Genomic DNA, 26724 nt, shown 5'->3' on the forward strand with positions numbered 1-26724 from the left:
CATGATTCATTGTCAGATAACTGTTTTAACAGTGGACCTTGGCCCTTACTCTGAAGTAGCATAGCTAGAATTGCTAACATTAAACAAAGTAACTAAGGAAACATTTAAATGACAAGAACACCTTCCACAAATGCTTTGCAGATCTCTGTGCAATTGCAACACATCTGCAAATGGAATGCCGTTTTGAACATCTCAGGATGTAATTATAGGGATTGAATATTTTGAAATTATTTTCAGATACCATCTTGAAAATTTAAAAGAAAAATTAAGTGAATTTATCAATTTAGACACAGTGCTAGATATTGACACAGTGTGTCTGAAAAACTACAAAGTAAAACCATCTTCAAACTGTTACCTATTATCTCTTGAATATTAATACTCCTTATCAGGTCTTATTACAGTTTAATATCAGTTATCACTTTTTATATTTTGCTGGGTAAGATACATGATGACTATCAATACATGTTGTCAGTCATGATTGCCATTTGATCTCTGTCTTCTTCCTTGATGATGGCACTCATGTTTTGTTGTGATGGGAGTAAGCCTAGATGATGAGTTCTGGGCTCATGCACTTTTCCATCTCCATTCTCTCTCTTGTGTGGCCACGAAAAGGAAACTGAAAGCTTTTTGATTAAGCACAATTTCATTTTATGTCTGAACCCTAAACTGTGGCTAATCCTAGCTATGGATTGTTTGAAACAAGCAACACTATAAGCCATGGGTTAAAGTTGGCTTGTTTCAACCAAACCATAGTTAAGATTAACCACAGTATATCTGGTTTGGATCAAAGTATTTTGAAGATGTTGCCAAGTATCTATTCATGGGAGTCAGCTTTCTGTATTCTCATTCTTTGTCAGTTATGAAAGGTATCATGCTGATAGAATTGCTTTTTAGAGAAATGTCAGAGCTTTTCCTATATCTAGTACCGACATATACTAATGGCCTTTCCCATGTTTGGTTAGACTGCTTTCAAAGTGTTAATGATTTATTTTTTAAAAAGTTAAGTTCTCTACTTATCATAATTAACCACTGAACTCCTCCTATATAGCTTTCTTGATTACATCATTCACCACATTCTTTAACAGAGAAAAATGTTTGCTCTCCTTTTTATTCCACCAGCTTTATAAATGTCATAGTCCCCCCTCCCTAACTTATGTATGCAGTAGTTGCAGCTTCATTTTCACTTTTAAAAGAGGGCAGAAATAACTTACCTTGGCTTCAGTATTCTATATTACTCCTTCCTTTAATCATTTTGGAGCTTGCTAAGTCTGTTATGAAAAAAATTAACTTAGTAAAATAAAAATAAAGGACTATGTGCTGTTTAGTCTATTGAAACTTTGACTTTTTTGAAGTCAGGACTGTGACATACTTGACATCTGCCACGCTTGGGCGCTACTGAATTCTGTTTAATACCCAGTATATTAAGCTGCTGTTGGAAAATGGTTAATACTGTTGCCTAAAACTTACAACTGTCAGTCACAAACAATGTTACAGATAACTTTAATACTTAAAACAGCAGGATAGAAAGGATTATGCTGCCAATTTAAATTCAGAATGGTTTATGCTGCCATCATGAGGAGATATATAAAATATCATTAACTTAATTATTTTCAGAACTTTGCCTTTTAAACAGAACTTTCTATCATTTCATTTTTAGTATTTTTATTGATTTGTTTAAAAGTACAAACATAGAAAAGAAAGAAAACAAAGAATAAAAAATGTGAACTATAAAGCACCACAACCTGGAAGGACCAAGGTATTCTTCACCTGTGAGTTCCATCATCATTGCAATTAAAGGTTCTATAAAGTCTTAGATGAGCCAGGTATTTGCATATACTGGTCACATAGGACATATGGGGGAGGGAGGTCTTTGGAGCTCTGTTCTTTAGTTACTTGCAGTTTATGAGATATCATTTCAAGGATGGCAATTTGCCAACCCCTAGTGTACCAGCAATCCAATTTTTTTAAAGATTGAAGGTCTTCCAGGAATAAAAAAATTGTAGAGTTCATGTTATATGTCTGTAGCAAAAGAAGACTTCAGATCAAGATGGTTCTCTCTGCTGTGCTGCTCTCTTTGCAGATTTTTTTTTTTAATACAGGGGAGCATTCGGATATGTGCGTCCTTTCATTTAACAGTGAAATAATAGAGTCCGTTCTGCAACTGCATTCTCCAGCATTTATAGATTCAACCTTAGTTTTATATAGCCATCCAGATTCTTTATTTTAAAGCTGCAAAGAACTTCAGAAATGATGGACAAAGAAATCCAGAGAGGTAGATTTGCTACAGTTTTCCAAACTCTGCCAGTTCACATCCACCAGGGTGGAAGATGGAGACATTTTTTCTTTCTTTTTCCCTTTCCAAGCTCCAGGCTGATATGGTTGAGGAGCTCATGGATTAGGCCACTATGGGGATCTCTGGAGATCTGGATCCAACAGAACGAAAGCTGTCAGTGTCCTGCCCCAAACACACAGTTTTGGGCTTTCTGTCAGCTAACTCAGATGGTAGCTTTCCACCACCTGCCTGAAGCTGAAGCTTCCATCACAGTGGAATGAAAATAGGACATCCTACCATACCCTCCAACATTTCTCCAATGAAAATAGGTGGAAAAGTGGGACTTTCTGGGGTCAAATCAGAAGCCGGGATGGCTTCTCTAAATCATCGACGTCCCTGAAAAATAGGGACACTTGGCGGGTCTGGGTACAGTATGGGGACATGCAGAGGTTCTTCCTGAGAAGCAGGAAGTGCAGCTTCCCAGTGGTGCTCAGTGCCCTGACTAGTGACAGAGGCCAGTTTCCTTTTAGTTTTCCCGTCTTGCAGTTGGGAGTACAGGGTTCTTAATGCAGGAGAGGAGGGAAGCGATATGGAAGTATGTATAATATAGGCAAGGCCAAAGTTGGCCCTCCAGATGTTTTGGGACTACAATTCCCACCATCCCTGACCACAGGTCCTGTTAGGTAGGGATGATGGGAGTTGTAGTCCCAAAACATCTGGAGGGCCAAGTTTTGCCATTCCTGGTATAATACTTGCCACCCATACTGACTGTTTGTTGCAGGGAAACCGTGGTGTACACAAAACAATCATCTCTGCTACATAAAGCTATGAGTGATTCCTGGGAAGAGGGCTGCCATCTTTGTTAATAGTAGGGTTGATAGCATGATTACAATGGTAATTTTGTCAATAAACCTTAATTCTCAATACTAATATGCATTTGACCTGAAAGAAAATGCTTTTCATGACTCATGTAGATCAGACATATGCTGCCTTATTCATAATTATATACAGATTCTTGGTTTTAAATTAGTCAATTGATTCAGACATTCAGGAGTTTATATTTTACAGCTCTCTTATGCAATGGCATCTCTTCACAAAGTTCCTGAGCAATTATTTGCTTGAAAAGTTTTCCGTGGGGAGAAATAGCCTCTTCATTAATTGCTTTAGTTTTGTCAAAGCCAAGTACAGTTGAGGTTCAAATATTATTTTCAGTTTTGCTATGCAGTCTTAACAGATTTAAATAAAATAATTTATTTCTTAGGGTACTTTGAGGCTGTTACTCATATGAATGTTTCATATTTTCCGAAACAGTGCTGAGCTAATTATTTCAATAATGCTCTATCACTGCATATTGAGATAGAATGTAATTCTACCATCTGCCTCATCTTTCTGTATTCACATTTTTAATTTGTTCCTCTTTAAAGTTAAACCTCTTAAATCTTATTTGGACTTCTTAATCTCTCCATATGGAAAGTTCAGGATTCTTTTAACCTTATAAAACATGTCTTGATTTTGGGTTGCTATCTTGGGATCTTGTCTGGTTTGTCTCTTTTAGATTATGCAACTAAACTGGAAACCTAGCAATGAGAAGGGTATATCTGCTTATGTGATTTAATAAGTGTTCCCCTTCAATATATTGTATTTTAAATCCTATTTTAAGTGTAATAAAAGCCTTTTTGTTTTGGAAATGAATTAGTTTCTGCAGCAAATATTCTTAATTCATTTGCTGTACATCATCAATTATTATTTTTTCCTCTACAATTGAATATTGACACTGATTTTAAATAAAAAAATACCTCCGGCCTATTATTTGAAAGTCTATTTCTTTGTACAATGGTGGCACATTAGCTCCAAATCCAAAATGTTAAAACAAAATTCCATATTTTTATATTCATTTTTAAGTGGCTTCTAGACTATCAGTTATAGCATTATGAATAAAATAATAGTGTTTAGTTGGATACCTGGTTATAATATTAATTATAATCAGAAACGCTAGTTATAAGTGTGGATGAACAGTAGCAATCACATATTAAATATTCAACAGTTCACAGTGCAAGGGGTATATGCACCTTGGAGGGTTTTTAAAAAACAGATTATTCTCAAAGATATGGAGGAGAATTACATCGGGTAATGAAAATGATTCAAACAGATCTGACTATTGGGCTAAATTACCAATTTCATGTTTAGAATGGGTGGCAGAAACAAAAATGAAGGTGACACTTCCTGTATTATAGTTTTGAACTAATGTCATATCATCTTTGTTCAATGTTCTCCTCTAATCACATGATTGCAAATAATCCCACTGGAAGAGTCTCCATACACATTTTGGGATCTAGCAATATAATCCTATACATGTCTACTAAGAACTAAGACCCACTGGATTCCTATTAGAATCCTTCCTTATCTCTTAGAACTATATGAACCCAGGATTCACAACTTTCAGGCTCATTTATGTAGGCACCAACTTGAAAAAAACTATTCGGGGGGCTGCTCCACCCCCGCCAGAAGCTTGTCAGAAGGACAGAGGGAGGAAGGCTAAAGCCACATGAATGTAGCCCAGGGTGAGGCCTCCCTTGGCTCGGCGGAGGCTACCCCACCTTCCTCTTCCACTTGGCACTTCCAAGGCATGGGCAGCCAGGCTCCAAGCATGGGAGGCAGTGCTGCTCAAGTTGGGGCCGGCACTAAGAGGCTGAGCTGGGGGGCTCACGAGGGCACAATGGCAGACCCAGCCTGCGCACCCCCTCCTTTCCCTGGCCACAAGCCAGCAGACAGCGGGAGGCGAGGATGGAGGGTGCCCTGGGAGAGGGAGGTGGGTGCTTGATCGGGTGCCTTATCTGCACTCTCATGTGGCAGCAGTGGACAAGGAGGCTGGGGTGGCTTGGTATGGTCAGTTTTTTGGGGGGACACTCCCTAAACATTATTTTGGGAGGGGCAAATGTATATGGGCCCTTTAGTGTTGGCGCCCATGGTTTAGTGTTATGTTTGAACGCAAGCACTGTGTCCAAGTCTTTATGCTTCCATACTGCTGTTTGGTTTTCTAAGGATCAGTATATAAAACCTATGCTTTGTATTGGATAAGTCTAAACAATATTGGTTTCCTGGAAACACAATTATATTACATACCATTAATCAGTGTAGGAAATCTGACTCCTTTCAGGATTCAGAGTTAGTTCCAATCTATCTTGCTTACCTGTCAGATTAGGAAAGTAATTGTCTTAAACCAATTGTCTTGCACATTATTCATGAATGACGTGTCAATTTCATTTGGTTCATAAAAGCCTGAGGATGGGAATGGGAGATAAAGTGATTTTTCATTATTTTGTAGCTGTCTTTACAGTCTCATAAATCACTATCTATAGATCAGAGGAATGCACTGGGGGGTCGGGGAAACAAGACTGCTTTAGAAAACAGAAGTTTGTTTGGCTTTGAACATAATTTCTTATCAGCAATATTAAAAGCACCTAAAATCATATGAATCACATGAATAATTTTTGTTGACAATGTAGATGAAAACATATCAATGCATCGGTTACAAACTCAATAGGTTACTGAGATTTTGCAAATTGAGAGCTAAATGTAAAACTAAAAGACACCTATGCTGAGTTGACTACTGCTTTGTGCACATAACATTGCAAAATATAGCCATTGGAATTTAGAGCCTGTTACAACCTGATTGTGTGTGCATCTGGTGTGGTTGCTTTAGCTACCTGATGTCAGCAATTATAGTTCTTAGAGAGGCATCTTTTTTATTTTGGTGAAAGCCTGCGTTAGAAAGTTAAATTTGTCTTTTTCTTAAAAAGCCGTAACCAAAACCCTCTGATCCCGCTTGATTTATTTAAATCAGGGTTTATGAACATTTTCTGGCCTGCTCCCATCAGCTCCCACCCGCAGAGTGAGGTGCATATACGTAATTAATAAATCATGAGTTAAAATGTATTCCAACAGTGACATCACAAAATTTCCAAATGAGACCTCTTGTTTATTAAAATAAGAAAGACTTGTGTAACATAAGAAAGCAAATAAGACTGAGGTTTACTTGCACCATTAAGTCACTAGAGAGTTCTCTTGTAGGAGGAGCAGGACAACAAGAATGGCAGGCATAAGATGATAAACATAAAACTCTAATGAATGGATATGTGGTCTGATCCAATTCTATACTTCTGATGTGCTTGCTAATCCCAATTTTTTAAATTCAAGAATAGTTATGTTGTCTGTAAAGTATTTAATGCTCTTACAAAACAATGTCTCCTGAGTTCTGAAGTCCTGGTTTATCTCAAACCTCCCTCACCAGTTCTGGTAATAAAAAAGCTATGCAGCTCCAGTAAGTGGCTCGTGTCTGTTAAAGTGATTGCCTTCTTTGCTACCAAGAGCAATTTCAAAAAGGAAGTTCACTTTCACTGTTAGAAAGTATGGTACTATTAATTCTAGTAATATAATATGCTGCAAAAATCCAGGCACCCAAATTTATTGACCCATGTCTATGTAGGCATTTTTATAGTTTCAGCAACACATTTTATAGTTTCAGCAATATCCCAAAAAGGTACGTAATAGCCCGCTGTGGTTATTTCATCTCAAATTTATGAAATGATGTGCTTCTTTTCTGTTAGGATAAGGTATGAGAAAACAGTGCCTGTTGACAAAGAAAGTGTAATTTAAATAGAAGAGAATTTTTTCCTCTTCAGCCCTTGTATGGCTCTTGGAGTTGGAAATACACATAATACACATTTGCCTTTAACTCAACCTCTAAACCAAGGGCATGAACATGTGATAACTTATGAAACCAGTCAGCAAATATTGCATAGTCCCCACATGGAAAAACTGCTACATGACAAATATATATTCTGAACAGGAGTTATTAACATTAGCAAAGCACCTGCACCAGTGTACCTTCCATTTTATTTGAGCATCTTATTGGTAGATTATACAGAACCTCTGCTAAAACAGCCTTTCGTGTTTTCTTGTTGCTACTTCTTTTCTTCTCTAATAAATTTGTACAAAGGCCCTGGCACTAGTAATGTACAACAACTAGTGCCCTTGAATGGAGATCATAGAATTGTAGAGTTGGAAGGGACCTCAAGGGTCATCTAGGCCCACCCCTTGTAATGCATGAATCTCAACTAAAGCATCCATGACAGATGGCCATCCAACCTTTGCTTAAAAACCTCCGAAGGAGAGTTCGCCACCTTCCAAGGGAGTCTGTCCTACCGAAAAACAGCTCTTACCATCAGAAATGTTTAGTCAGAACCTCCTTTCTTGTAATTTGAACAAGCCCTAGCCTTTGGAGGAAAAAACAGGCTTGCTCCATCCTCCATGTGACAGACCTTTAGATATTTCAAGATATGAGTTTTCTCATATTGTGCCAAACTTTGCAGCAGATCGAAGTAGTCAAGTCCTCCTCAGGGGCGTAGGAAGGGGTGTGTGGCCCGTTTTGGGTGTCATCCTTGAGAGGGGTGACAAAATGGCACACGGCAGGGGCGGCGCTTACAGAGGGGGCAGGCCAGCAGCGTGTCTGAACCACACATGTCTCCTGGGAGTGACGCGGTGGCTCCGAGCCCTGCGCTGCCGGAAACAGCAGCGTGGGGTTTGCGTCTGCAAGGCAGACTCCATGGGCAGCTCGCCGCGGGGGCCCTGTGCACAGATTGCCAAAAGGCCCTGTGCGGCGCCCCTGTGCACAGCTCACCCCGCCTCCATGCGCGGCTCACCCTACCCCACCGCTCCTGGTGCCGGAGTAGCTAGCTACGCATCTGGCCCTCCTGGACCAAGTTTTTTAACTATGTGTTGTTTCATTAACATTTTGTAAATTGTCTGCAAAGGCAGTGCTTCTGAAATATCAGCAGCATGGGAAATATGTTGATAACGTGGAAAGGCCAGCACTTCAGCCCCTTGAGCTATAGGCTTGCAGGGACTAAGTGTGAAGAGTGTCTTTTAGACTAGGAGACTAAACATTGTCAAAAATCCCTGGACTGCCAAAGTTTCTTGGATATTCTGGCCATTTGCCAGTTCAGAAAGCCTTCTCTTTCGTTTCTTTTTCTTCTTCTGATCATGTTCACTATTATTTATTTACTTACAAACTGAGCCCAGAAAAGGCCCTACCTAGGTAGACAGCATTATAAGCTGACTGTCAGTAACTAGCTTGGGGAAATTCTGAATTCAAGGATTTGGTTCTCAGGTCTAGAACAAGCTAAATTCAGAGCAACACTAGCCTGCTACAAAATAACATGCCTACTACCAATATTTGGACTAGTTTGCAATGGAAATGTTTCAACATTTTATAAATGTTAATAAACAGATGTCAACAAGCCTTTGTATTTTCAATCCAAGTTAAAGGCCTTCAATGAAATGTTGCAAAGGAACTGAAATAGCTTATAACAGCTCCTGAACTTAATGGACTGATAACGAGAGAGCTTCCAGAATTAGCTTTCCTTATTAAGGCTTAGGAAACTATGCTAGCTGACATTCACTTACTATCACTTCCACAAACAATCTAAACTATTCCTGATAAAATATTTGAAGTACTGCTGTTGCTTGTTTCCAGCCTACAAGAGCAGGTTGAAGGTCATTTTTAGCCTCAGGAATAGGAAGTCTCAAATTGAATAAGGACTGAAATATTAATCTTAAAAATACAGAAAACATTTTAAGAACAATTTCACAACATGCATTGTATTTTGGCTCATGGGAATGAGAATCTTCTAAAGTCTGAATGTAGAACTGGTTTGGTAATTTTTATATGCCTTAGTATAAATCTGCTTGCTCTACAGTGCTTTTGTTTTATCTATGAAAGAACACAAGGCATTGTATTTCCTAAGATAGGACAATTCTGTATTAATGCTACATTATGAAAATAAACACATTAAACGGTACTTGCCAATCTGGTTAGTGAGTGAGTGCCAGGCCTAACTTTCCTTCCCAGCTGGCTATGCTCCACCACTATTTCTGTTTGTTTGTTTGTTTGTTTATATTCCTTGGCATCCTCAACTCTGTTCCTGGTTCACCATGTCTGCAGAGTCACTCATTTCTTTCTAAACAATAGCTCTGCTGATAGCTGCTATCTCCATATCTCTGTACATCCACATTAATTTTTGAATAATTGCTCCCAGATCTGTTAACCATGACAGCCTACTGTCTTTTCTTAGTATGAGATCTGCTGGTTGGTTGGCATGCCAACTGATCTGAGATGTGGATTGGGACCAACATAATTGGAGCTGTCATAAAGAAAAAGGTGCCTTAAAGCTTAGGAAGCTCTTATTTGGGGGGACAGTAGTAGCCAGAGATTTTACTTTCTTGGGCTCCATGATCACTGCAGATGGTGACAGCAGTCATGAAATTAAAAGACGCCTGCTTCTTGGGAGAAAAGCGATTGCAAACCTAGACAGCATCTTAAAAAGCAGAGACATCACCTTGCTGACAAAGGTCCGTATAGTTAAAGCTATGGTTTTCCCAGTAGTGATGTATGGAAGTGAGAGCTGGACCATAAAGAAGGCTGATCGCCGAAGAATTGATGCTTTTGAATTATGGTGCTGGAGGAGACTCTTGAGAGTCCCATGGACTGCAAAAAGATCAAACCTCTCCATTCTGAAGGAAATCAGCCCTGAGTGCTCACTGGAAGGACAGATCGTGAAGCTGAGGCTCCAATACTTTGGCCACCTCATGAGAAGAGAAGACTCCCTGGAAAAGACCCTGATGTTGGGAAAGATGGAGGGCACAAGGAGAAGGGGACGACAGAGGACGAGATGGTTGGACAGTGCTCTTGAAGCTACAAACATGAGTCTGAACAAACTGCGGGAGGCAGTGGAAGACAGGAGTGCCTGGCGTGCTCTGGTCCATGGGGTCACGAAGAGTCGGACATGACTAAACAACAACAACAACAGTAGCCAGCAGGTCAGTGCTGTTTACCTGGCTTCCCAAGATGGAAGTAGCTGCTAGTAACTGAGAGAGGGGGGAGCAAATCGGCTGGGAGGTTGAAGCAATGCAGGCACGTGTGAGGGGGCAACAGATTGGCTCCATTGGGCACCTGCATCACACCTCTCCCTCCCTGCCAACTTCCCTCTGCCCCTCTCCCACCCCCCACATTGGGAAGCCAGCTAAGTCAATTCCGCCCAACCAGCTGCTACTGCCAATTTTGCACTTATGCATTACAATAAGATATTCATTCTGCCAATACCAGTATAAAACACCACAATGATAACATGTAATCTTAACTTTAACAAACAAAACTTTTAACAAACCAGCAGCGATACCAAAGTGTGCCAAAAATAATCCATAAGAGAAATCCTAATCACTCATGATACACATACATTACTTTCAAATAACAAACATAATCGCAAAATCTGTTTCTAAAATTACAGCCAGAAACAAAACATAGTTGCCTATTTTCTGTATTGCAAAGATTGTATATTTGCTTTTGAGGTTCTGTGATATGTGATTTATGCAGGTTTTCATCAAGAACATTACAAAACACAAGAGTAACCTTTCAAAATAACACAAACGAATCAATCAAACAAAAAAGTTTCGTAGGTTTCAGGAATTCTAGACAGAACAAAGTGCTGAAATCAAATAGGTCAGTGATCAGAAGAGATCTGATTATAAGCAGATAAAAGTAGCTAGGAGATAAGTGAAACCTGTGATAGTCCCCTTTCCAGAAAACATGCAGAGTTCCCCGCTCAGCCACATTTTCCCTTTAAGTCCATGCATCTTTGCTGTTTCAATTTGGTCTGGGGTTGGGTGTTCCCACTTGTGATTATCGCCTCAGATTTTACTCGGGGAAAGACCCCTGAAACCCTGTTCATTCTTCCTATAATCAATAGTCTGTTTTTGATGTTGTCTCCACCCACTGGCGGAGGAACGGGGGGGGGGCCGGGGGACCATTGGGAGGTACCATCACTGTCACCCCCCGGACACGTGCCGTACACACCCTCACCGCACTGGGTGCCACGCCCCTGCAGGTGCCACACCACGGCCCCAGGATGCACACCACACCCCTGTGGGTGGTGCATCACGCCCCCGGGACGCACACCACGCCCCCGGGATGCGTGCCAGCCACGCCCCCGCCTGCTCTCCACCCCCAGTGCCGGAATATGCAGCTTCGCCACTGTCTCCACCTTTAGTTCCAACCACCTGTGGCAGAAAGTCAGCAAGTCAATCGGACAGTCAGAGAATTGCATAATCAGATAATCGGAAAACTGGATACTGGACTATTCAGACAACTGAATAGTCAGAGAGTTGAAAATAATTATCAGAAACAAATTATGTTCTCATAGCCAGACCTGCGTTTAAACAAACTGCTAAGGTGGCAGAAATTACTTTTGTGCTTATATCATACAATCGGTTGGGTTGGCAGTGCTGAGAATGGACTGCTCAGAAGTTGGAAAGACAACTGAAAAATCATCCTTGAGGGGTAGGCAGAGAAATAAGGAGAGGAGGTGAGAACGCAGCTCTGGGGAAAGTACAAGAAATCCTGTCCAGGAGCTATTTTTTGGGAGCAGTTTAGGAAGTAGGGCAAATCTTTCTTCAGATTATCCCAGGATCTCACAGAACCTGATTCATCAGTTAACATTGGGTTTTAACCCAAAGCAGTGGAATAAAAAATAAAAATAAAAGTTTCGGATGCAGCATAAGAGATTAATACAGAATATGATGAAAATGAAATGAAAGTAATTCTGCAGTGATTGGGAGGGCACCCATCAATAATGTTTGCCTTGGATGCTGAAAGATTATTATGGTTCTTAGATGGCTCTGATGGATTCATTACTCTGCAAGCATAGCTGGTAATACTGTAGAAAACATAGTTTACCTCCTGAAAAAGGAAAGTGGCCTAAGCATTTGGCACAATCACGCTTAGAATTTTCTACTGGCTAGAGCCCAAGGATCCCCTTGGTTTTCTGAGGAGCTTGGGGGCAGTGAAGACTGTGGCAGTGATAGAAGGCTCATGATGAAAACTTAACGGATCATGGCTATAGACTGTGGCAATTACGATGTCAAATATGGTATGGTGTCGATCTTTTGCCATTGGGTGAATGTAGTTCCATTCACAGAAACTGTCCTGTGTGGTTAGGAGCTCTTTGCACACCCTCTGCTCTGCTGTGTCCCATATGCTTCACACATTACAGATTAGATCATTTGCAACTATTCTGATTTGGATGGCATTTTCACTCTAGATATGGATTTGGATGTGATTGAATTTCCGCTAGTCCTTGTGTGTTTGGATTCTTGATATCTTTCAGTTTGTGCAACCTGGAGCTGTGGACAAGATTTTTGGATGTGTGATATCCACAACTAGTTTTTTTCCATCAGTGCCCACCTTGGCTAATCAGATCTGCTACTGGATAGTAAAAATAATAAATGACAGTGCAGGTGACCCCTCTGGACTAGAAAGATGCCATGCTTCCCATTTTAAAAAATGGAAGCACCAGCAAACTTTAGTCCACTTGGAGGAATCATGGAACATGTTGTGACATCTGAACTCCTGATATTCTTCAGTTATAGTGATTACTTTTACCCAGGTTTGGAACTGAAACTGCCCTAGTCCTCCTGTGGAATATCTTAATCAGGAGGAATGCATCCTGTTGGTTCTTCTGAATCTACTAGTTGCTTTCAACCGCACAAAATCATACAGTTGGAAGGGATCTCAAAGCTCATCTAGTTCAACCTGCCAATACAGGAAAACCATTGACATTATAGGCTACATTCAACTAAGAGATCACGTTATCAGAAGCCAGTACAATGAGTTCCCATAGTGCATGGGACTTCCCTTCTCCTTGCTTCATGCTCTCCCCTAATCTGGTGGAAGAACTCTCAGAACAGAACGCATGGGGGTGAGAGAGAAAGGAGATTTTTGTTTTGGGAAAGCCTTAGTGTGACTTCAAATTGTACCCTATATCTTTATGGTGGACCAACTGAAACCAGTCAAAATAAGCAGACAGAAGTGAGTTCAAGTCCTGCGGACTCCCTCAGGAGGTGCTGGACTCACCTTTCTGATGGTAAGAGCTGTTCCATAGTAGAACAGACTCTCTCCTTCACTGGAGGTTTTTAATTTTTAGTTGAGATTCCTGCATTGCATGGGGTTAGACTAGGTCATAGAATTCTATGATTCTATGACAATCTCAGCATTTAAACTAGAGCCTTAAGTACAGCAGAATCTGAGCAACTTTGCTTGTAAAGCAAATGCTAAATAGGCAAATGGTGGACTTACACCATGGTGGATTTTCAGACAGAGACTGCATGAATACAGCAGCTTTTTGTTGTATAAGTTGGTTTAGCATACTTTATAGAACAGTACACAATTTTCAGAGTACATTGACAGTGCTGGTGAAGTAAGAGGTTAAAAGAAGGAGCTACTAATCAGGAAGTCCTTGGATGGAATATTTTATTTCCTGTGTGCTCACAATATGGGCTTGGATAAGCCAATTTCCCTCAGCAGTCAGCATATGGAAAATACTACTACTTTATCTTGCAGGTTTGTTGCAAGGATTACAGTTATATAATGCATATGAAAGACTTTGAGCGCTTGAAAGTGATACAAAAACTTTGAACACTTAAAAGGACATTACAGTACTTAAGTTCAGACACTTAATTTTTTTTTATGACATATAATATTCAACTTTTCTAATTGTGTCTGAACAGATAGTACTGCGATGAAATAACTTTAAGGAAAGTGTCAAAGGTCTAATCTACAACTCTTATGGATGGCATGACTCATCAGTTGACAGTCTGGAAACCTAGTTTCATCTGCCCAGTTTAAGTTTGTGTTATTAATGCTGGCATGTGTAGGAATGTGAAATGATTTTAAATTATTTCACTCATATTCTTTAGACTGGTAGGGAAGAATATTCTGGGAGTTCACTTGCAATGCATACAGTCTTAGTTTTATTTGTAAAGAAAACTTGAAGATTTAAAAAGGTTACTATGTTTGGTCTCACTTTAATTTTTCTAAAATTGGCTTTCTGGTCATACTTTAGGAAGATTAATTTTAACCAAGATGTTTTGAATAACAGCCTCAGGCAAAAAGAGCTGTAGGCAATCTTTAAAATTTTGATATGATATCATGGATCAGAGTAGGTATAGGTTTGGGGTTAATAATAATAATAATAATAATAATAATAATAATTTATTATTTATACCCCGCCCATCTGACTGGGCCTCCCCAGCCACTCTGGGCGGCTTCCATAGAAACCAAAAATACAGTAAAATATCATACGTTAAAAACTTCCCTGAACAGGGCTGCCTTAAGATGTCTTCTGAATGTCAGGTAGTTGTTTATCGCTTTGACATCTGCTGGAAGGGCGTTCCACAGGGCGGGCGCCACTACCGAGAAGGCCCTCTGCCTGGTTCCCTGTAGCTTTGCTTCTCGCAATGAGGGAACCGCCAGAAGGCCCTCGGCGCTGGACCTCAGCGTCCGGGCAGAATGATGGGGGTGGAGACGCTCCTTCAGGTATACTGGACCGAGGCCGTTTAGGGCTTTAAAGGTCAGCACCAACACTTTGAATTGTGCTCGGAAACGTACTGGGAGCCAATGTAGGTCTTTCAAGACCGGTGTTATATGGTCTCGGCGGCCGCCCCCAGTCACCAGTCTAGCTGCCACATTCTGGATTAGTTGTAGTTTCCGAGTCACCTTCAAAGGTAGCCCCACGTAGAGTGCATTGCAGTAGTCCAAGCGGGAGATAACCAGAGCATGCACCACTCTGGCGAGACAGTCCGCAGGCAGATAGGGTCTCAGCCTGCGTACCAGATGGAGCTGGTAAACGGCTGCCCTGGACACAGATTTGACCTGTGCCTCCATGGACAGCTGTGAGTCCAAAATGACTCCCAGGCTGCGCACCTGGTCCTTCAGGGGCACAGTTACCCCATTCAGGACCAGGGAATCCTCCACACCTGCCCGCCTCCTGTCCCCCAAAAACAGTACTTCTGTCTTGTCAGGATTCAACCTCAATCTGTTAGCCGCCATCCATCCTCCAACCGCCTCCAGACACTCACACAGGACCTTCACCGCCCTCACTGGTTCTGATTTAAAAGAGAGGTAGAGCTGGGTATCATCCGCATACTGATGAACACCCAGCCCAAACCTCCTGATGATCTCTCCCAGCGGCTGCATGTAAATGTTGAAAAGCATGGGGGAGAGGACAGAACCCTGAGGCACCCCACAAGTGAGAGCCCAGGGGTCTGAACACTCATCCCCCACCACCACTTTCTGAACACGGCCCAGGAGGAAGGAGCGGAACCACTGTATGACAGTGCCCCCAGCTCCCAGCCCCTCAAGACGGTCCAGAAGGATATTATGGTCGATGGTATCAAACGCCGCTGAGAGATCCAGCAGAACTAGGAAACAGCTCTCACCTTTGTCCCTAGCCCGCCGGAGATCATCAACCAGTGCGACCAAGGCAGTTTCAGTCCCATGATGAGGCCTGAATCCCGACTGGAAGGGATCCAAATGGTCCGCTTCTTCCAGGCGTGCCTGCAGTTGTTCGGCAACCGCTCGCTCAGTCACCTTGCCCAAGAATGGAAGATTTGAGACTGGGCGATAGTTGGCCATCGTGGCCGCATCTAAAGATGGTTTTTTAAGAAGCGGTTTAATAACCGCCTCTTTCAGCGGGTCTGGGAAGGCTCCCTCACGGAGGGAAGCATTCACCACCCCACGAAGCCCATCGCCCAGTCCTTCCCGGCTAGCTTTTATAAGCCAGGATGGGCAAGGATGCAGGAGACAGGTGGTTGGTTTCACTCGTCCAAGCAGCCTGTCCACATCCTCGGAGGTAACAGATTGGAATTGATCCCACTCAACTTGACTAGACAGAACTCTAGTCAGGTTTTTTGGTCAGCTTGCTAAATCACTCCCTTCGTGTAGGCAATGACTGTTGGGCTGAGCAGTTAAGCACCATGATCAGCATCCAGAAAGAATGCCCTGGGCTACAAGAGCTACTACTTAGGGTTCACCCGCACATCCTTTTGTCCCCCCCCCCAAAATCCACAGTTCAGCACTGAATTGGAACAAACAGCAACCAGATTTGCCACAGATTGCCATTTGTTTCAATTTAGCGCTAAAGAACGGGTTTTCTAGGGGAAAGTGACAGGGCAAAGGCAAAACTGCTCAAGGCATGGGGCAAGCAGAAGTGTGGATGAGTCCTAATAAGTGATGGTATCCTCTGGGCAAATGGGTGGGCACCCTCTTTATCTGGTTGTCACTTAGAAGGACAATAGCTAGTGTTTGTCAGTTGAGCAAGAAAGCAGGCAGGAGCTAAAGAGACAGAGACATATTTGCTCTGCTGGGCTCTGGGGATCACCTGGAAACCTAGTGGGGAAGCAAGATCTGTTACTGTATTAATGTTTTGAACTCCTTAGGTTCCTGTTGTATGTTGTTGTCATCATTCTGTTTCTGGAGACAATACACCTTTGGAGTGAAGTCAAACCGGTGGACAGTAGCAGTGTTTGCTGTGGCTGTGGAGACCAATATAGGAGAGACATGTTTTGTTGCAGCTGGGGGAGATGAATGTGTTTGGTTGTGCTGCTGCAGATGCACCATGGCATTTCTTCTCTCTGTGCTCCTCTCAGTAGTCATCCCTCCTCTGGTCATTGCTATGGATGCATAACCTGACTGTTTTTCTCCAGGCACTGCAGTCATCTGCAAGGGATTCCCACAGAGCAGGGTTAAGTTTGCTAGTCTTCATGTCACGTTTGCAGACATCTTTGTAACACAGAGTTGGTCTGCCAATGAGCCTTGTGCCTGAAGCCAGCTCCCCATAGAGCACATCCCTGGTTGTACATATGTGAAAATAAACTAAACTGTGCCTAAAGACACCACAGTTTCTGTTGTCCTTTATTCCAAGGAAACCCAACCCTGGATAAGTTCCTGAACCCCCTGACATCTGTCAGAAAGGGGAAAGGGGGATATTAATTTTTGCCAGCCTGATTGGCGCCCAGTGCCAGCAGAGAATGATCTTGACCAAGTGAGCAGAGACCTTTTCCTGCCTGTCACAACTAAGGATCCAACCCAATGCCTCTTCACCCAAAAGTTGCAACATTGCTATGACATAGGCAAAACCAGTCAATTTGTCTTTAGGAAAATTCACATCCTGCCTGTAACCAGCAACCAACAGATGTCCATAGCAAAGCATAAAACCATCCCTTGAATGGACCTGGATAGGAGTTCTCACCTAGGTCCACTTTGAATTCTGCCCCTCAGGAGCCTAGCTAGGTAGGTGCTGATTGGCTCCCAAGATCCCAGGCACCCTCATCATCCCCTACAGTCACAAATTGTGGGAGAACGCCTCCCCCCACTGCTCCCAGCAAGGTGGGAAATGAGAATTTTTCACTTGTCTTGCCTGCAGTCTTCAGCCAAGCCCTTCTTGTGTGAGAACTCAATACATCCTGGGTTTCCGCATACAGTGCTGTTCAATTGACTATGCACAGCACCCTCTGTCACCTACACCAATTATCTGCATTAATTTAAAACCTCCCACAACTGTGGTATAGATCTCACAGTCTTGTAAGGAATTTTTTAGAATGGCATTCCTCCTTAGCATATTAAATCCAGCACTATTTTCAGGCATGGCTGTGCTTTCAGTTTGCTAGCCTGCTGCCAGTTCAGAATGTAAGTGCTCATAGTAGTGTCTTTGACTGTTGTGTATGTGATGTTAAAGTTTTATTGGCATTGGATAATGCAGAAGAGGTTGAAATAGACGAATTTACTATTGTTCATACTTTCTGTTGATAGTTCCAGATATGATTACTTTCCTCTGAAATGGCTTATATGTGATCTTATAGAAATCAGTAGGAATTTATGACCATTTAAAAAAAATAAAAGCAGCTAATTAAACCTATGTGCTTTTTAAGACTTTAACCCAGTGAATTCTTGCATTGCTATGATATGCAGAAACATTAGCTATGGTAGATAATATTATACAAACGGTGCCATTTGGTTTAAATCATTGCTGTTTTTAATTTCCTTTACAGAATTCAAGGTCATATATCTTTGTATTTCCAAGGGAATCCTTGTCATAGAGATAAAAATCATGTTTCACCTGCAGTCTTGATCTTCATTAGCTGATAGGAGGGATTTGCAGCATTGGCAATAAGTTCTGCTGGTTGCTGGCTGACAGCCAAACCAGGCTGCTGTTTAAGATACCAGGTCTCTCGCTCTTTTTCTCTCCCTTGTTCTCGTTACAGCATTCCAAGCCTTGTCTCTGAAAGAAGAATACAGTACAAGATTTTATATCCAGTTGGGAATAAGATGCTTGTTCCTTGCTTATGCAACCATATGTTTCTATATTTTGTGGTATATAGTATTTAGAAGACTGTTGATAGTGGGAAATTTTGCCGTTGAGGAAGAAGCAATCAGATATGCGGTCAGAATTTTAAGACCAGCTCAGAGTGCTCTTGGCTTTTTTTAGTAGGCTGCTGAACGATGCTGAATGATGCTGTACAGATGGATGTGGGTGTTTTAATACTCTGGTTTTAACGTATGGAATATGAAAGAAATGTAAGTGATTCTAGTACACGAACACAATGGGGAGTAAAGCTGGATTTTCAAACTCTGTTTCTCAGCCAGAACATCCATTCTTCCAGGTGTCATGCAGGTATGTACATGTTTAGATTTAGTATATGTATTTAGTTTTGTAAAACTGCAGTGTGGTGCTTCTCTTACGGATAGCAGTATGAACATTTGCCTGAAAAGACTTAGAACTGGAGAACAAAGGCAACATTTAATGGTAAAATTATGGTGTGCTTTTCTGTGCTAATCTCTATTCAGTGTTTTAAAAATATGTTGCATTTTAAACGGGTAGCTGATGTTTCCATGGTCAGGTATTTGAAGCTTCCTAATGTTTTGAATGGAACAAAAGTGAATCGTTTATCATTCAGTTTTTTAAAACAGTGTCTGTAGTGCATTTGGATGGTTGTTTTGTCATGCTGTGTCAAATATGTGTCTGTTATAGTGCTGTTAGGTTCCTATTAAAAGAAACCTGTTTAATCCCAGAGAACATGATCCTGGTAAATCAGTTTTCTGGTGACTTGATTATACTTTCGAAGCTATAGGGCAAGGCATGTTCAAAATATTTACATATGGGGAAATTAGTGAATGCTGATAAGAAGAATGATTCCTGCATTTTTGTATGTGGTTTCCTCTGCTAAGCAAGAGATCAATATTGCCTTTAGAAATAGTTTCTCATGTAACTTTTCCAGGCATGTTGTAACATGGCTTGAAGGTTCAAAGATTTCTGTTAAATTATGTTCCTTGTGTTGATGACTGAAGTGTAATAAAGAACAAATAGAAGTTAAACAAGTTTCTTTCTCAGCTTTCACTAACTGTCTTTGGTTTCTGGCACACCTTTTTAAAGGAATGCAGTCTTTGTTTACCGTGTCTGTATCTGAAACCTTTGCCTCTTTCTGGTGCAAGGTTGTAAAAAGAAGCGAAAACTAGAGTTCAGAGTTTCTGTAAAATTACTCATGTGTTTGAAATGCGTTTGAGGAAGAGAGTAAAAGAGGAAGTTAATAATTAATGTGTCTAAACATAAGAATGTACCTGGTGATAGGACTTGGGATGTTTGCAGTTGTGATCGCTAATATTAAATCCCCTGAAGGAATCATGGTGAATATGGTTAGCTTACACTACCTGGCATATGAGGAGCATTTTGTAGAGAGTGTGGGTCATTCCCTCTAACAGCAAACTCAGGTGATGAACTACCCACTAGTTTGGAAGCAAAGCAGGCCTACCCAAAATTAAATGCAGGACTCCCTAGTATTTATCTGGAAATATGTTTATTTATATGTATATAAAAAACCCTAAATGGCCTGAGAAGGACTTAGGCACTTTCTATATTGAAGGAATGTAATTGGCATTTGAGTCTACAGAGATAAGAAACCCATGGAAACTCACCTCATTATCTGGTGATGAAACCTATTGAAGTACATTGATAGTAAAGAGAGGAACACATGCCCATTGTTGCTGCCATTTGTCTGCGAGGGTACTTGCTTCTACCTATTTGCAGCTATACTAACATCCTGGATTTCTCCATTGTTAACATATGAACATAAGAAGAGTCCTACTGGATTAGACCAAGGCCTGTATAGTCTAACATCCTGTTCTGAGTGGCCAACCAGATTGCTTACTTTTCCTCAGCAGTCTGAGACTAGCTGATCGCATATTGATCTCTGAATAAGAATTTTGCCCACTCATGAACAAATTAGCCTTAGCAATCAGTTTGTGGTGTGGGTGTGTGTTCCACTATTAGACACTGCATGTGTGAACTTCGGAGGGCTAAGGTAATTTCTGGATGTAAATGAGGCTGCAGCTGGCTTAGCAGTGTGGGTTAGGAGTAAGATTGAACAAGAGACATTGGTAATTGAGGCACCACTTAGAAAAAGGTGGGGGACTTTGAGCTCTCCACATGATGTTGGACCTGGCCATTGGCCATACTAATGGCAGATGCTTATGGGAGTTGGGGATCAGGTTCCTATACCTGAAGGTGGACAACCACTACAGGTAGAAATCACATTTTGCTCCCATCTAAAAGGGGTGCTGGCACCTGCCCACTGATGAAACAGCCACCCAGAAGCGGGGAGGGTAGTTAGTAGGGGCACAGCCAGATCAGGCCAGTGAGGGGCCATTCTGAGCTCCTGGGTGTCACAGCCTGTGCATGATCTGGCTGCCTGCTTTTGAGATGTCCCTGTCTTCATTCTTTTGGAGACTGCTTGGCCTGGGTGTGCAGCTCTGACAGGCATCTCTGAGCACATTTTGGATGTGTGGACTCAGAAGCAGTATAAACAACAATTAAAGGGTTTTGATGCAGGATGGGGTCATCCATTTGGAGACTGGAAGTCATGTCTCACTCATCAGCTCATAGCTTTCTGCAGTTCCATATGTTAATCAGTGAAGTTGTGACTGTCTTAAACTTTAGTTATTTATCCACCACAATTATTTATATTCCATGAAAGCAGCTGACTAGGAGCATTCAGTTATGTATTTTTTTTTAATAAATATTTATTAGAGTTTTCAATTTTATACAAACAAAAAAGAAAAAGAAAAAAAATATTAAAAACAAATCAATTTCAATATCAATTTTCAATAACATGTTTTCTTGACTTCCTCATACCTCCCCTTCTTGTTTTCTAGTTCAAATTGTTTATCCAGCAAATCCTAATCTCTTAACATTCCATTTAACTAACACCTTATTTTCCAATCAACTTCTTAAATTTTATAACTTAAACAATATTTATACCAATTCTTTTTGCCATAACAGCTAGAGACCACATAAATTCAATCCAGCATCTTTCAAAGTTCATTAATTTTGCAATGTTTCTGTAAATAGTCCTTAAATTTCTTCCAATCTTCTTCTGCCGACTCTTCTCCCTGGTCGCGGATTCTGCCAGTCATTTCTGCCAGTCCCATACAGTCAATCAACTTCATCTGCCACATTCAGTTATGTATATTAAAAGCACAGGTTTGTATCTAATGTTAGTCATACTCAGAAAAGTCTCATTGAAATTAATAGACATGACTAGATTAGATACATTAATTTTATGGTATAACTTAGTTGGGTACAACATACAATAAACAACATTATGGGTCTTCATGTCTTGTCTGTGCACAATTCCCATTTTATGCAAATATTTTAGAATGACTGGACTTCTCCAGAATGAGAAGAGCACTATGATTATCTTCCCTAGTCTGGTTGTCTGGAAGTATCATAGGCAGTTTTTAACCCAGCCAGAACTTGCCGGAACCTCTCAAGTGGGCGCCTTTGCCATTGTAAGAGAACAAGGGAGGTGTTTGTTGTGAGTTCCGACACCTCTTCCTAGAAAAATAACACTGAGCGTAGGTATTTGGGACTCAAACACACAAAACTATGTAATGGATTATGCCAGTGGTTCCCAACCTGGGGGCCACAGAGTTATCCCAAGGGTTCTGAAAAGAAGTTATTCTCTCCCCTCCCATTCCGCTTGAAGACAGTCTCTTCACTGTCTTAAAGCTGCATAGTGGGTAGCTACTTCAAAGAGTGTTTTAATTTTTAATGATCAGTTTTTAGAGGAGTGAGGCTGCTGTGAAGAGTTTCTTCAGAGGGCTTTAAGACAGCGCCCCTTGCTTCTGTTTGTGCTTTTGGTGTTTCAGATGGGAGTGGAGGCAGGCTGTCTTAACACATTTGCTAAGTCTCTCTGTGCTCCCTTTTAATTTTAGCAGAATCCACACTGAATCCTTGTCAAGTTTTCTGCCTCCTAATTACTGATTGCATTCAGGTTTCTTAGTTTTTTCATTATTGGGGATTACTTTTGGTGCTTTATTGAGATGAATTATGTGACCGAGGAGTTGCCTAATTTTTTTTGGGGGGGGGGGGGCGGGTAAGACTTTTATGGCATTGTTCATTTTGGGACAGACATTTTAGGGTTGCCTGTTGTTCCATGTAGTATTTGCTGCTCATACCAACTTGGTTACAAAAAAGTAAAATAAATGCAAATAGCAAATATAAAGAAAATAGAATCACAGTAATTGTATATATAAATAGCTTTCCTTACATGGTTTGGGATTTTTCATTGAAATATATAATTGATAGTCCTGATTCTAGACAGAGGAATATTATTTATTTATTTATTAAATTTATTGGTAGCTTTTTTTGCCACACCAACTCAAAGCAACTTGCACTATTTTAAGCAAAAAATGACCATATACATACATTAAAATCAGCATTAAAAACCCTAAAAGATAATTCTCTCTCTATATATATATTTTAAATTACAGTACATTAAAACATTTCACCCTCACAAAAAGGCCATAGAAAGTTAAAAGGGTCTGACTAAAACGACATTTTTGCCTGGTGTCTAAAGATATGTAATGATGGAGTCAAGGGAGCCTCTCTAGGGAGAACATTCCAAATGAACACGCCCATTGTGATGCTGCCACCCTCTGGACCTGGCAAACATTAATTTTTCCCTTGTTCTAAAACAGGCTTATAAATAACAACTCACCTTTTCATTGATAACAAGTAAAAGTAAAAAGGTAAAGGACCCCTGGACAGTTACGTCCAGTCAAAGGCGAATATGGGGTTGTGGTGCTCATCTCGCTTTCAGGCCAAGGGAGCCAGTGTTTGTCCACAGACAGCTTTCTGGGTCACGTGGCCAGTATTACTAAACCGCTTCTGGTGCAATGAGACACCGTGACAGAAATCAGAGCGCATGGAAACACTGTTTACCTTCCCACTGCAGCGGTACCTATTTATCTACTTGCACTGGCATGCTTTCAAACTGCTAGGTTGGCAGGAGCTGGGACAGAGCAACGGGAGCTCACCCAGTCGTGGGGATTCGAACTGCCGACCTTCCGATCAGCAAGCCCAAGAGGCTCAGTGCTTTAGACCACAGCGCCACCCGTGTCCCTTTTGATAACAGGTATATATGATAGAAAAAGGCAAAAAACTAATTTCAAGACCAGTAGTGTGTAACTAGAGTAATACATAGAGCTTTGCAAATACACATTTGAATCTGTATGAAAATGTGATAATCGGTCAGGGAGGAAAGCTTGAAGAAAATGCTTGAAGGCAAAAATACCTCAAAAATACCTCAGTGAGGTCTGTGCATACTTAGTTGTCACATAATGTTCAGTATCAGTTGTGGGAGAAGAGAAAAATATTTTTGGGTCACACTTCAGTAAAATAACCAGACTGGCATGTGAGAAGATAATAAAAACATCATCACAATGAAGAAGTTTTGAAAAACGCCACAGAATTTTGAAAGATTGTATAATTGGCATGATTTTTCATGCATTGTGTTGGAATATGTTGTTAAGATGAATGAGACTTTTTAAACATGGTTTTTCAAAAGTGAAGTCATTCCATAGTTGGGGATAGTGGACCTGTTTCATGCAAAGAGAAATTCCCTTGTTTGACACTGACATATTTAGATGAAAAATAACTTATATTCTTTCTGTGTTCAGTAGACTGTGACCTGTTCACTTTCTGACTTTTGGTTCTGTCATAGTTCCTTTTTCTGCTATTCTCAGCAGAAGCTAGAACAGAAGTAAATCTGGGAGTTGTGTCTTTCTGCTTCTGACAGAGGCAGGCTCATCAGCCTTTATTGACCCCACTGACAGTGCTATCCATCTATGCAATTGTCAGAGACTGCCTCTAGGTCCCGGCTCACAAAGGACCAACGCTAGCCGGTAGAACGGAATAAAGTCTTTATTGAAGTATAGTTTCCATTTCCACATCTTAGCGTGCGTCTCTACGTCTATTCCCTAGATCGGCGAAGTCCCATCTGAATCTCCGCCTCCTGTACACCAGTTCAAGACCCTAGCCTTGCTCCACCTTTTGCGTCTCTCCTTTCGCCTCTGGGTCCTACCACCCCCCGGGGTTCCTTCCTTCCTGGATGCCTCGGATGCGGACCCTTCGGATTCCTCCCCCTCCCTTCGGCGGGCTTTAGGACCTGGCTCCCTTTCCGGGCTGCTCATTGCGCCTCCCTCTGGTACATTTGAACTTGGCGCGCGCGCGCTGTCTCCGACCCTCCTCTCTACCGTTTCCTCGCTCTCTGACGCAGGCGTGGCTGCTGCCGGAGAGCTGCCTGTCGCTGGTGCCTGGAACTCCTCCCCCCTGCTGCTCTCTGGTGGAGTAGCTGGTCCGGATTTCCAGCTGCTGCTCTCTGAATCCCCTCTGGTCCCTTCTTCCTGGGGTGCCCCTCTTGGTAACCCCCCAGCTCTGCCCACGGGAGCCCCTTTCTGTGAATCCTCCGATTCGCTGGACAGACTTAGAGATCTCGGACGGCTATCATCGCTAACCTCTCCTTCCGATTCCTCGCCATCCGTTCCCTCTGCTCCTGAACCCCTGACATCCATCCCCCCCTCGAAGCCCCCCCTTCCCCCCTCCCCTCCTTCCGGTGTGGGTTCTGGGTGCTCCGTCGTGGCAGGGGTGAGTGCCGGATACAGTTCTTCCCTCGTGTCGTACATTACATCGGGCAGGTCTGGCTCGTCCTCCGTGCGCTCGTCGACGTCGATCTCCTCTGCTTCCATCTCCCTGCCTTCGTGTTCAAATCCCACGTCCTCCCCCAACACGTCCATGTCCATCTCTCCCCCGTTCCCCTCTGAGGGTGATGCCTGCCAGGGACCCCCCAGCCACTTCCTGCGCCACTGCTCCTCTGGTTGATTATCCCACCAATAGGAGCGGTCTGAGGCAGAACCCGAGGGTGAACCTTCCGGAGAGCGTATGTGTGGTGCCGTCTCCTCGTCCGAGTCGAACCCCTGGAACGTGCTGCCTGAAAGTGTGGGTGTGAAGAGCCAGTCATCGAAATACTCGGCTGGCATGGGCCTGTGTGGGAAAATGGCATGGAACTCTTCCTTGAGAAGAGGCTCGTCCAAGGCATAGCCCGGCACCCAACTGTTGGCGCTGGCCGGGGTATCCTCTCTGGCAAGAAGGTATTCTACTCCCTCTTCCCCCCATCTCGAGTCTAAAATCTCTGTGGCTTCGTTGATGCGCTCCCCTCTTGGCGACCCCCTTTCCCTGGGTCCTTCTCTGGGCGGATCTGGTGCTGTGCCTGGCTCGTGAAATCTATGCGGTGCTTTGTAGGGCGTGAGCACCGATCTATGGAAGACCGGATGCATTCTGGAACCCTCCGGAAGCGCTAACCGGAAAGCCACTGGATTGACCTGTGCCTGGACTTGGTAAGGCCCTAGCTGCTTATGCCCTAGCTTCTTCTTGGCCAACGATCTGGTCGGCACTGCTTGCGCTGCTAACCAAACCCAGTCTCCCACCTGTATGTCTTCCCCTACTCTCCTGTGTCTGTCAGCCTGCAGTTTGTATGCGTGCTTTGCCAGTTCCAACTGCCTCCTAAGCTGTTCGTGGACTTCCTGCAACTCTGACGCTAATTCTTCCGCTGCCTGCGGCTCCCCCTCCCCCACTCTCTCTAAACCTGGGAAGGTTCTGGGATGCCTCCCGTTGTTGGCGAAGAACGGCGTCACCCCCGTCGACACGTGCTTCGTATTGTTGTAAGCGAACTCTGCGAGGGGCAGGTAGTCCACCCACGTGTTAGGCTGCTGATTGGCGTAGCATCTCAGGTACTGCTGCATGATGGCGTTGACCCTCTCCGCTTGTCCGTTGGTCTGCGGGTGTCTCGCCGACGCTAGATTGATCTTGACGTTCAGGATGCCCATCAACTTTTGCCAGAAGTTCGAGATGAACTGCCGCCCCCGGTCGGATAGAATAGATCGTGGCAGACCGTGGACCTTAAACACGTGGTCTATGAACAGTTTGGCGGTCTGTTCTGCCGTGGCCACCTTCGCACACGGAATGAAGTGTGCCATCTTGGTAAACATGTCCACCACCACAAGCACTGCCGTCTTTCCCCGCGAACTGGGCAGATCCGTGACAAAGTCCAGGGCCACCCGTTCCCACGGCTCAGACGGCGTCTGCAACGGTTCCAGCAATCCCGCCGGCGGTTTGTGCACTGACTTGGCCCTTTGGCAGGTGTCGCATCTCGAGACGTAATCCGCTACT

The 26724-nt window shown here is 42.5% G+C and overlaps 1 protein-coding gene across 36 annotated transcripts in view; it reads left to right on the forward strand.

The window, feature by feature from the left end:
- The window catches only part of PLEKHA7 (pleckstrin homology domain containing A7), a 159501-nt gene that overhangs the window by 35237 nt on the left and 97540 nt on the right, over positions 1-26724 (forward strand). For 3 of the 36 annotated variants that reach the window (XM_083589229.1, XM_083589239.1, XM_083589244.1), the window contains exon 1: positions 18361-18834. The exons of 32 other annotated variants lie outside the window; for them this stretch is intronic. In XM_083589229.1, coding sequence (XP_083445355.1) covers positions 18764-18834 — 71 coding nt within the window. In that variant the 5' untranslated portion in view covers positions 18361-18763. Of the gene's footprint in view, positions 1-18360; positions 18835-26724 lie in introns of those variants that run through there. One more of the 36 variants, XM_083589249.1, reaches the window with a different exon arrangement.

The sequence above is a fragment of the Podarcis filfolensis genome (genome assembly GCF_964270895.1).
Source record: "Podarcis filfolensis genome assembly, chromosome: 1".
NCBI lineage: Eukaryota > Metazoa > Chordata > Lepidosauria > Squamata > Lacertidae > Podarcis > Podarcis filfolensis.